This window comes from Dama dama, chromosome 27, assembly GCF_033118175.1.
Source record: "Dama dama isolate Ldn47 chromosome 27, ASM3311817v1, whole genome shotgun sequence".
Classification (NCBI taxonomy): Eukaryota; Metazoa; Chordata; class Mammalia; order Artiodactyla; family Cervidae; genus Dama; species Dama dama.
The window spans coordinates 4,259,398-4,272,370 of record NC_083707.1 but is presented as its reverse complement, the minus strand read 5'-3'; the positions used below and the strand labels follow the sequence as shown (position 1 = coordinate 4,272,370).

General features: G+C 46.3%; 1 protein-coding gene across 1 annotated transcript; it reads left to right on the top strand.

The window, feature by feature from the left end:
- Positions 1-370: 370 nt before the first annotated feature.
- On the top strand, positions 371-916 carry LOC133047516 (ubiquitin-conjugating enzyme E2 D3-like). Its single transcript, XM_061130767.1, has 2 exons — positions 371-555; positions 754-916. Exons 1-2 carry the CDS (start codon positions 413-415, stop codon positions 914-916), a joined length of 306 nt encoding a protein of 101 aa, XP_060986750.1. The 5' UTR covers positions 371-412.
- Positions 917-12,973: the final 12,057 nt, after the last annotated feature.

The window sequence follows — 12,973 nt, the reverse complement described above, 5'->3', positions numbered from 1 at the left end:
TCTATTTCCCATGAAGTGATGGGACCAGATGCCATGATCTTAGATTTCTGAATGTTGAGCTTTAAGCCAACTTTTTCACTCTCCTCTTTCATTTTCATCAAGGGACTCTTTAGTTCCTCTTCACTTTCCGCCATAAGGGTGGTGTCATCTGCATATCTGAGGTTATTGATATTTCTCCCGGCAATCTTGATTCCAAAAATATGCTTAGGTTCCAAATATTCTGTTCTCATAATTGTATGAAAAATAAGCAGTGCTCACATTTCCTGACGTGAATTGGTATCACTGAGAAATTCAACCATCTTGTGGCTGTTTGCATATCATAGTAAAGCAATGAAGTCCTGTCTTGTTCACATCAGCACCAGGTTCTGCACGTCCAGTTGGGGGTGATATATCTCACTGGCATGGCACAATTATGGGACCTAGTGACAGCCCGTGTCAAGGTGGTGTATTCTTTTTAACAATCAATTTTCCTACAGACTACCCCTTCCAACCATCTAAGGTTGCATTTACCACAAGAATTTATCATCCAAATATAAACAGTAATCACAGCTTTACATAGGGCTTCTCTGGCGGCTCAGATGGTAAAGAATCTGCCTGCCAGTGCAGGAGATGCTGGAGACCTGGGTTCGATCCCTGGGTCAGGAAGATCTCCCGGAGAGAAGAATGGCTACCGACTTCAGTGTTCTTGTCCAGAGAGTTCCATGGACAGGCTACAGTCACACACAGAGTCAGCCACCCCTGAGCAACTAACACTTTCACTTTCCTGCAATCACAGTGGTCGCCTGTTTTAACTATTTCCAAGGTTCTTCTATCCATTTGTTCATGGCTATGTGATCCAGGCCCAGATGACCCCCTAGTGCCAGAGGCTGTAGGGATCTTTAAAGCAGACAGAGATAAGTGCAACAGAACGTCTTGAGGATGGACTCAGACGTATGCCCTGTGATGCTGCCTTAAAGTCGGAGTAACCTGTGTTATAGCTGGAGTAAGCTTTAAATTACTGCTAAAAATTTGTGTGTTGTATTAAGTACGTGGTAATTAATAAAACTATAATGCCATATTCTGTTATACTTCCTGTGAAATATGCAGTTGCCAATTACCAGAAGCTGACTCAAGAACCTAAACCAATTTATTATTAAGATGATCTGTTATTTTTTCACTTGTTTTATTGACGTAATAGTTGATTTCCAATGTTGTGTTACTTGCTGCTGTCCTGCACAATGATTCTTTTTCACATTCCTTCCCATGATGGTTTATCCCAGGATGCTGGATACAGTCCCATGCTCTACAGTAGGACCTTGTTGTTTGTCCGTTCTCTATATACCAGCTTTGTACCTGCTAACCCCAAACCAACAATCCATCCCTCCCCCGCTCCCACCCCTGGCAACCACGAGTCTGTTCTTTGGGGCTGTGAGTCTGTTTCTGTTTCGTTGATAAACTCACCTGAGTCGTGTTTTAGGTTTTGTGTATAAGCAATGTCCTATGGTGTTTGTCTTTCTGACTTGCTTCATTTAGTAAGATAGTTAAGAGAGTTTTTTTTAAGTTTTAAGCTTTCTGTGCTTCGGGCCGAGGCTCAGGATCCACCAAATGCTTCTGATATAGAAAACCATCCGCCCGATGGCACTGACGCTGGGCTTCCTGGAGTTTTTGATGCGAGCAATTGTATCACTTGTACAAGCATTCTCCTTAAAAACATCAATTATGTAATATATATGTTATTGTCAATTATTTATTTACAATATGAGAGTGCCTCATGGGACTTACTTTTTACAGCCATGAAAAATGCCTGTAGAATAATCATGAGCTAAAACATTGACTGTGTGGATCACAATAAACTGTGGAAAATTCTCCAAGAGATGGGAATACCAGACCACCTGACCTGCCTCTTGAGAAATCTGTATGCAGGTCAGGAAGCAACACTTAGAACTGGACATGGAACAACAGACTGGTTCCAAATCAGGAAAGGAGTTCGTCAAGGTTGTATATTGTCACCATGCTTATTTAACTGATATGCAGAGTACATCATGAGAAATGCTGGGCTGGATGAAGCACAAGCTAGAATCAAGATTGCCGGGAAAAATATCAATAACCTCAGATATGCAGATAACACCACCCTTATGGCAGAAAGCAAAGAACTAAAGAGCCTCTTGATGAAAGTGAAAGAAGAGAGTGAAAAAGTTGGCTTAAAGCTCAACATTCAGAAAACTAAGATCATGGCATCTGGTCCCATCACCTCATGGGAAATAGATGGGGAAACAGTGGAAACAGTGGCTGACTTTATTTTTCTGGGCTCCAAAATCACTGCAGATGGTGACTGCAGCCATGAAGTTAAAAGACGCTTGCTCCTTGGAAGAAAAGCTATGACCAACCTAGGCAGCATATTAAAAGCAGAGACATTATTTTGCCAATAAATGTCTGTCCAGTCAAAGCTGTGTTTTTTCCAGTAGTCATGTATGGATGTGAGAGTTGGACTATAAAGAAAACTGAGCGCCGAAGAATTGATGCTTTTGAACTGTGGTGTTGGAGAAGACTCTTGAGAGTCCCTTGGACTGCAAGGAGATCAAACCAGTCCATTCTAAAGGAAATCAGTCCTGAATATGTATTGGAAGGACTGATGCTGAGAAGCTGAAACTCCAATACTTTGGCCACCTGATATGAAGAACTGACTCACTGGAAAAGACCCTGATGCTTGGAAAGATTGAGGGCAAGAGGAGAAAGGGAAAACAGAGGATGAGATGGTTGGATGGCATCACTGACAAGATGGACATGAGTTTTAGTAAACTCCGGAAGTTGGTGATGGCCAGGGAAGCCTGTTGTACTGCAGTTCATGGGGTCACAAAGAGTTGGACACGACTGAGTGACTGAACTGAAGCGAAAACATTGATCAAACGAAGGCTCTCCTGACCCATTCTTCCTGTTGTGAGTAATCCATGCCCCTAATTCCCCAAACAAAAGTAATGCTCCCTGGTTTTGCATTGCATAAGGCAAAATGTAAACACAAATTTGTGTGCATACACACACACCACACACACTTGTTCCCAGTGTGTTGCTCACATCTGGGTAAGTCTCTTCCAAGTTCCTTAGCTAAAATAAAATAATAACACCATTCTTTCATAGTGAATCTTTAAAAAAATGTTCTAATATAAACCTTTTTGTCTGTAATATTCTGAGTAATGCTTTCCTAAACTTTTGAACACTTGTTATCACTACAGCCAAATAGATTGCTGTTGAGGTTTAAATGACTTTATGCAGGGTTACTGCAAATACAATTTTTCTCAGACTTCAAGGGTCGTCTTTGCTTTTTCAATGAGCAATATCCACCTTGGTTTACATAACACGCACCAATGATCAATCAAGGTATACGGCAGCCTTGCTGTATATTTATAGGTGGTTGTAGGTCTTTGCTCCAGAGAAGCACCCCATCTGGACACCAGTCTGGAGCTGAGTGTAAAATTAAAGGCGTGCTCCCCGTGCAGCCCTGTGTATGACCGCCCGCCTCGTTCCTTGAGGCTGCCTGGGGTGCAGGCCTGGGTCATCTTCTGAGGTTTTGCAACTGATAAGGACAAGGACTCGTGGTTCTGAAGAGCGATTTCTTAACCTTTGCTAACATTTTCCCTCGTGAGCATGATTCTCCCAAGGGTCCCGCTGCAGGGCTGCTGCCTGAGCTGCCTGCGAGGGGGCGGCTATTATCCGGGGGTTAGTGGAGATGATTGGGGTGTCCGTGACCTGCGTGCACCCTGATATCCCCTCGAGGCGGGCACTCGTAGGAGTCGTGAGTGTCAGCGGTACACACATAGCAAGTGGGCATTCTGTGCTCTGTGGTCGCTGCATTTACCGTGGGGTCTGCAGTGGCCCTGGCATCAGGACCGTCAGTGCTTGTTCCAGAGGCAGCGTCTACACAGAGATCTCGGGTGCCCACAGCCGACGTGAGAGTCTGACTGTGCGCTCGGGAAGGGCAGAGGACAAAGCGGGGTGCGGGGTGTCTTCTCCCGGCCGTGGGGCAAGAAGGCCTTCAGCAGAGGGGCTGCCCAAATGGTCAGTGCTTGCCCTCTGCAGACGCAGGGGTAGCTCACACAGAAGAACAATCTTACTGCCGAGTATATTTCTCCTTTTTCTAGGGCCTCGTCATCCTGGGGTGATGGGGGATGAGTGGAGTATAAGCGCATTAAAAGCACAGTTGCTCTTTCATCCACACAGACGCGTGCCGTGTAGGTGGGGATAAAGCCGGGTGAACAGGAGATTCTGGGTTCCTGTTGACTTTGTGGCTGCGCTGACGTTAGTATCAGCACAACTGAATTCCTTTCAATTCCCCAGGTAGCCAGTGGTTTCTTTCGGCCACAGCACATGGGCTCCTGTCTGCCCCATGCACACGTCTTCACTGCCATGATACTGAAGTGACAGGCGTAACACGCGTGGGACTTGTGGCCTCCTCGTCTACAGCAAAGCAGATATTGATACAGATTGTTTGCGGACACTGCGGAGGGGCAACAGCTCGTGGGTGTTAGGTCTGGCAAATTCCATAGGCATGTGACACACATGCACATTTATATGTATGTATCATACATGCATGAGATTTACCAGATATATGTTTATACAGGTAATATATAATACATAAAACATACAGTATATATTTTATATACATATGGTGTAGTAATGCTAAATTTTGAGTGACACAAAAATGCTATGTCAGTTATTAATGCCATAGAATTAAAGTATTACATACACATTTGTGAGGACTACATACATACATACAGGCATATATGCATGTATCATACATATATGAGATTTACCAGGTATGTGTGTATATATGTAACACATAAAAGATATAGTAATATGTACTTTATATGTAGTCCAGTAATTCTAAATTTTAAATAACACAAAAACATTATCTATGTAAGCTACTAAGGCCCATAGGATTAGACTCTCTCTCTCTCTCACACACACACACACACACACACACACACACACACCTGCCAGCTAGCATTCTCTGGTGCATCATCAGGCACCGGGAACTTCCCGGGTTCTCTGGCACCCCCCGATACCACGCAAGTCTTGAGCAGAGGTTCTCTGCCTCCCTGGTTTCTCACCAGTGCTGTGTTCTGCATGTTGAATGGTTCTCAAAGGCTGGCATGTTTCCTCACTGAATTCAAACAAACTTCATCTGATATTGAAAAACAATGGCCCTCATTTGCTAAGCCTGCCAATTTTGCTTTCAGCCTGAGAACTTCCTGCTGCAGACACACACATCTTCCCCTAGTCCCACATCCCCGAGTGTCTGCGCCCCAGTTGTCAGAGCGGAGCAGGCCCCAAGCCTGCCTTCTCTCCGGGCTGTCGCTGTCACGGCCGCTGCTTCTGAAGCTTTTCCAGTGAGGCCATTTTCTGCATTTCTTGGCTCAGCCCCGTGGACCAGCATGCCTGCTCTGAGCCGCGCTGTGCAGCATGGCTGATTTCAGATGCTGCAGAAAGGAGAACCAGCCCAAGAACCACACACAACAAATTTATCCTATCCATGGTAAATGCGTGCACGTGAAGTCGATTCAGTCATGCCCGACTCTTTGCGACCCCCATGGACTGATGCCTGCCAGGCTCCTGTCCATGGGATTCTCCAGGCAAGAACACTGGAGTGGGTTGCCACGCCCTCCTCCAGGGGATCTTCCCGACCCAGGGATTGAACCTGCACATCTTATGTCTCCTGCATTGACAGGCTGGTTCTTTTACCACCAGTGCCACCCGCCTCTAAGCTAAATACATCCTCACTAATTGCATTAACCTGAATCTATTTTAATTTGATGCCTTCCTGCCATTCTTTTAATTCCTGATATTTTGAGATACCAAGAAACAAAGGATCAAGTTTAGAAGTGATTCTAGGATCTGCAAGATCTTCTCTCTCAGGCCCTGTAAACTCTGGATGTCTCTATGCAGAGTGTAGACAGCTCTTCTGAGGACAGAATGGGGAGGGTTAATCCCTCTAGCCCTCATCTGAAGGGAGGAGTGACAATAAGAAAGATAACAGTTATACAGTGAAGCATCATTACATAATTACTGCATCTAATGTTTCCCGCGTATAATGTTCAAGTTCAGATATCTCAGCCAGGGGCCCATAAAGCAATTCTTGCGTTTTATGTTTTTCTGCTTATGCTGGTTTATTTCACTCTTTTGGATTAAAAATGTAAAAATAATTTACCAAAGTAATAATTCGGGCTGATGAAGCACTTTGTAGCTTATGACCACCAGCACACTGCTATGACAGGATGGTTCGAGCAGACTGTACTCCAGTGCAGTTACGGGAAACTGAGGGAGAGAGTCTTGTAGGCTGGACGTTCCCGGACGGCAAGAAATACATGGCTGAGGAATGTGCAAACTTGTTAAACCCGACACAACCGCGGATGGTGGCAGAAGTGGCGTGCTCCGGTCTGGAGGCACCAGCGGGCTCCCACTTACACAAGGATGATGTGTCCCCGGCACCTCTTCATGGGTGGTGACATCACCACCTGGAAAGATGAATCATGACTGGCGTCTATGAAAACCCACTCCGGCCCCAGTCACCTCTGCCCCTGGGTCTCTCAGCCTGTGACGGTCACGGTGGGTGCGGGTGACGCTTTGCCCCGGTCACCCCTCCAGGTGTCACCTCACCCCACCTATCCTGTGACGGACCTACAATCTACTATTCTGCTCCCTTTTGTACCATCAGGAGAACCAAGTGCGTTGTCACGTGGCAGAGCTAGAAAGTGGCGGTGACAGGCCTGATCAGAAGCTCCCCTACCCGCCCAGGGACACCAGCAAGAACACCAAGTGGAGACAGTGCTCAGCTGGGGGACAGAAGGAATCCTCTTGTCCCCACTGCAGTCATGGTGCTGACCCCCTGGTCCCTGCTGCCCAGGCCTCCTGTCACCCTCAAGCCCTTGCAGGCCTCCCATGGATGTGGCTCCCTTCGGAGAGCCCACTGTCGCTTCATGCACAGCAGCTCCGGAGACAGCCCTGCAAGCCTCGCACCTCCAGGGGCCCTGTGGAGCCAGGCTGAAGGGAGCAAGGAACCTGGCTGTAGCCCAAGCTCCGGGTCCTGGCATCCTCACTGCACAGGTGGGGCATACATTCAGGCAGCAGAACTTTCTGGAATGACCAGTCTCTCTCACTGGGTGCTGGGTATGCAGGCTGTAAACTCTCCCAGGCAATCTCACACATGTGAAAACACATGCACACACACACACACACACTCACTCAGGTAGACCCAGACACACATACATGCACATGCGTAGACCCAGACACACACACACACACATACACACACACACAGAGACCCAGACACACATGCATACACACGCATAGACCCAGACATACATGCATACACATGTGTAGACCCAGACACACATACACACACACACACACACATATACAGAGACCCAGACACACATACATACACACGTATAGACCCAGACACACACACATACATATACACACACACATACACAGAGACCCAGACACACATGCATACACACATGTAGACCCAGACACACATACATGCACACATGTAGACCCAGACACACATACATACACACACACACATACACACAGAAATCCAGACACACATACATGCACACGTGTAGACCCAGGCACACACACATACATATACACACATATATACACAGAGACCCAGACACACATACATACACATGTGTAGACCCAGACACACATACACACACACGTAGACCCAGACACACATACATACATATACACACACACACATACACACAGAGACCCAGACACACAGACATACACATGCGCAGACCCAGACACATATACATACATACACACACACACACATACACACAGAGACCCAGGCACACAGACATACACACGTGTAGACCCAGACACACACATACATATACACACACATACACACAGAGACCCAGACACACACACACACACACACGTGTAGACCCAGACACACATGCATACACATGTGTAGACCCAGACACACATACATACATATACACACACATACACACAGAGACCCAGACACACATGCATACACACGTGTAGACCCAGACACACATGCATACACATGTGTAGACCCAGACACACACACATACATATACACACACATACACACAGAGACCCAGACACACATGCATACACACGTGTAGACCCAGACACACACATACACACGTGTAGACCCAGACACACACACATACATATACACACACATACACACAGAGACCCAGACGCACAGACATACACACGCCTAGACCCAGACACACATACATATACAGGTGTAGACCCAGGCACATATATACACACACACATACAGACACACGTGGACCCAGACACACATACATACACATGCACACACATAGATCCGGACACATACACACACACACATGCACATACACATATACACACAGGGAGTCAGATACACATACATGCAGACACATACAGACACATGAACTCAGGCAGATATACACACACATGTACACCCATACATGTAGACAGAGACACACATACACACACACAGATCCAGACACATATACACACACACAGGTAGACCCAGACACACACACATACATACACACACACACACATACACAGAGACCCAGACACACATACATATACACACGTAGACCCATACACACACATACATACACACACACACATACCAGAGACCCAGACACACATACATACACACACACACACACACACACATACCAGAGACCCAGACACACATACATATACACACGTAGACCCAGACACACATACATACATACACACACACACATTCCAGAGACCCAGACACACATACATACACACGCGTAGACCCAGACACACATACATGCATACACACACACACACACATACCAGAGACCCAGACACACATACATACACACGTGTAGACCCAGACACACATACACAAACCTACATGTAGACCCGGACACACACATAAACACACACACAGACCCAAACACACAAACATACATACACATGTAGATCAGACACACACACACACACACAGACCCAGATTTATTAAATCTAGCCTCTTTTCTAAGCAGGCAATGATTGTACCTTGGGCACTTTTGTTGACTGTTTTACCTTATTGCTGGCTACAAATTCCCATTTTCTCCCCACTGGATGGGAAGCTTTTAGCCGGCACTTTATCTCCTCCCTGTTTTTCCGAGTAACTCATGCTTAGGCTCACTGGCTGCGGCCCTCTGGCCACATGCATGTGTCTCCACTCTTCCTTGCTGGGCACGGCGGGCTTGCGGGGCACAGGGGGCAGGTTCCCAGGGTGAGGCACCTGCCAGGCAGCAGGATACACTGTGTTGAGGCACCCTAGCAGCTCTGGGAGCCTTTGGCGGCCGCGGGGAGTCGCAAGGGGCTCCGCGGCTCCTCCCGCCCCTGAGCACTGTCAGCACTGCTTTATAGAGTTTAGGATTTTATTGTATCTGATAGGATTGTTCTCACTCCGGGCACTCAGCCCTCCGGAGCGGTCTGACGTGGATAAAGCCATTGGGGGTGACTCTGCCTTCCGAGACAGCCGCGGTGCCTGGGAGCAGCCTCGAGCTGGGCCCGACACACGGGTTCTCTGTTCTCAGCCGCGCTCTGTGAGCGCTCCCGGCGCGGGACCAGGGCCTCCCCCACACACTGGGTGAATAGTTGCCAAAATACACGGGAGATGCAGTTCGGTCTTGCACAAAACTCCAACCACTTAACTGCTAACTCTGTTTTAATCTCTGCCTTGAGGTGAATTTAAGAGAAACGCACTTTGAATGTGACCTGCCGTCACGGGTAGCGGGTGGTGGCCGCACCTAGTTGGCGCGGAGATGCGCGAGGAACGCGAGGACGCCAGCGCCTCCGAGAGGCGGGGCCGAGGATCTGCGCGCGCACACCGCTCTCCAAGCAGTCGGGTGTTTGCAGGTGTGGGATGCTCTGGGGGTGACAGAATCACTTTTGTGAGTCATGAAGCACTTCCATTTATTTAAAGTAGAAAGAGAGGTCGGCAACCGCACACTCAGGAAGTTACCCTTGGTCTTTGCTTCCTTGAGAAGTCATCAAAATTTTATTTTTTTAAAAGTAACAATTTCATAACTTCAAAAGACGTTATTATTACATCTGTACAGTTTCTATAACTGCAAAATATGCACTGATGTGGTACATATGTGTTTTTGTGTCAATACAAAGTATATATATGGAGAAGGAAATGGCAACCCACTCCAATACTTTTGCCTGGAGAATGCCATGGACAGAGGAGCCTGGTGAGCTACAGTCCATGGGGTCGCAAAGAGTCAGACATGACTTAAAGACTAACACACACTTAAAGTATATATAAACAATGTGCATTACAATATATAAATAGTGTATATAATATACATTTATAGTATGTAATGTATAATACATATTTATATATAAGTAATGTGCATATGAGAAGTGCATGGCACCCCACCCCAGTGTTCTTGCCTGGAGAATCCCATGGACAGAGGAGCCTGGCAGGCTACAGTCCATGGAGTCACAAAGAGTTGGACACGACTTAGCACAGAGCACAATATGCATATATATGATTTTGTGTTATGCAATATGTATTTTTGTTTATAATTTACTTTTACCAAATAGTTTAAATAGAAGTAATATGCATAGTGAAAATATTTTATACCATCCTAAAAGTAGAGATTTAAAAATTAATCTAAGGCCAAAACAATGGAAAGAGTAAAAAGATCAGTGGTTCCTGGGGTGAGGAGTTGGGAAGGAGAAGAGCAAGAACATGGAGGATTTTGGGCTGGGAAAATACTCTGATACGAAAAAGATGGCTGCATTAGTGTACATCTGTCTGGACCCATGGAATGAACAAGACCAGGAGTGAATGTTACTATAAACTCTGGACTTTGGTTGAAGACATGTCAACGTAAGTTCATCAATTATACAAACAAACGTCCCTTCTTGGGGGGATATTGACAGTGGAGGGGCTAAGCCTGTGCAGGGGTAGCAGGTACAGGGGTAATCTCTGTAATTTCCTCTCAATTTTTCTGTGAACCTACAACTGCTATAAAAATAAAATCTTAAAAAATTTGATCCAGCTCTTTTTTTGAACTATATATTTTTAGAATTCCAGGAATAACAGTTGAAGTCCATCAACAATGCCTTTGAATCATAGATTACATTGCCCTTGCAATTCACTTATGTGACTTTGGAACATCAATGGGCAGAACACACTTTGGGTTCCACTGGTGATTATCCCATACCACAAGCCCCCAATGTGGGTGGTGGGCAGAGCCCCTCCAAGGGCTGGCACAATCAGCCTGTGAATGATGGCTGCCCTGAGGGCAGATTGTCCTCCAGAGTGAGACACAGAGAGAGCCCGGAGCCCAGAGGGCCAGGGGTTTTGAGTCCCTCCACCTGCAGATGCTGGAGACTCAGGTGCAGGGTCCTCAATGGAGGACAAAGGCGAAAACAGTCTCCCGTCACCGGCTCTGACCCTAGGAGCACTGGGATGGCTCTGGTACTCTGTCACCGTGACTGCACGCCCTCAGCATCTTGGCCTGTCAGAATGGCCACACGAAGCCACAGTGCCTTTCACCTGTGTCCACTCAGCATCCCATGGGACAGACGCCAAAGCTCGCCCTGGGGACACTTGGTGGGCTGAGGACAGAGTGGACACTAAGATCCAAGGGGAAAATATTTCCATGGAAACAGTTTGCTTTTCCTTTATCCTAAAGCTTCTAAACATCCACCTGCTTGTGGAGCCCCTGATGCAGAGAAAGAACAGGGTCCATGGACAAGCTCGGCTGTGAGGATGTTTGGAGGCTTTCGGGGTTCCTCCGGTCTTGCTCTTCGAGAGGAGGAGGAGACTTGGGCCATGGCGGCCTCTGCGACCCGGCCCCACCTCAGAGGCTCACACCAGCCATTTATCCCTTGTAATGACCCAGTATCTTGTAAAATGAAATTGGAATCTGCAGTGAGGCAGTACTTCTGCTATTAAAATGATTTTTTCTTTGTCATGGAGCACTGCCAGTCCAACCATTTGTGAATTGCAATTAAAATCTGAAGCCGGCAGCACTTTTGCAATTAAAACTGGCATTTTTTAAAAAAAAATTCTGCACCAATCTAGATAATTAGATAGGAACTAAAATGCCCATTTATTATGCATATGGACATGTATGAGGAAATAATTTGAAACTTATTATTCGAGATATTCTCTTTTTAATGAGGAACATACTAAATGCTACGGCAAAACAAATTGTTTTCATACTCTGTACAATTGAACCATGTCAGAGACCTGGTGTTGGGTGTTTAGCTTTTTTCTTTACTCTCACCACCTCCGTTTTCAGTTTGTTATAACAGGAAACTATGATGATGCTAAAGTGGTTAGAATATGGGTAAAGTATGACTAATATCTAAGGGCATCAGTCATGTGGGAATGTTAATTTGTAGTCATTTAAGCACACTCTCCCTCAGTTTACAGTATGATTGTAGCTAAATTCTGCTGGTGAAAAGTTTCAAGAAACAGAGGAATTATCTTCATTAAGTAGAAATATTTGAAGGCATGGCTCTCAAAATTCTTTCCCAGAGAGTCTAGGCTGTAGGAACCAGTAACAACCCTCGTGATGACTGTTCTCTTCCTTCTCTGGGACGTGGAGTCTCAGCTGTAAGAAGTGATGCTGAAAGCCTTGCCGTTGGTAACCGTCCCTGTCTGTGGTGAAAGGTGGGACTGTTTCCTGATGAACATACTTACAGGGATTAGGAAAAGTTGCCTTTAGTTGCTGGCGCAAATTCACGGCACACAGTTGCAAATGAGCTCTGTTTATTCAGTGCTTGTGTACAAGTGCATTTTTGCAGTCGTTTCTCTTCCTGGGCACCCCTCTGCCATGAGGTCACACTGTAAGTTGTGAGTTTTGGCACCGGCCGTTTGGACGGCTAAGGCTGTGTTGCTCGTGGACCACATGTCAGCCAGGGTGAAACCACACCATTTGTTTTCCTCCGCCTGAGCTGT

Coding starts and splice junctions, on each gene's coding strand:
- LOC133047516 (XM_061130767.1), top strand. CDS start 413: ATGGGACCTAGTGACAGCCCGTGTCAAGGTGGTGTATTCTTTTTAACA. Junction 556..753: donor AACAGTAATCACAGCTTTAC/ATAGGGCTTCTC, acceptor AGCAACTAACAC/TTTCACTTTCCTGCAATCAC.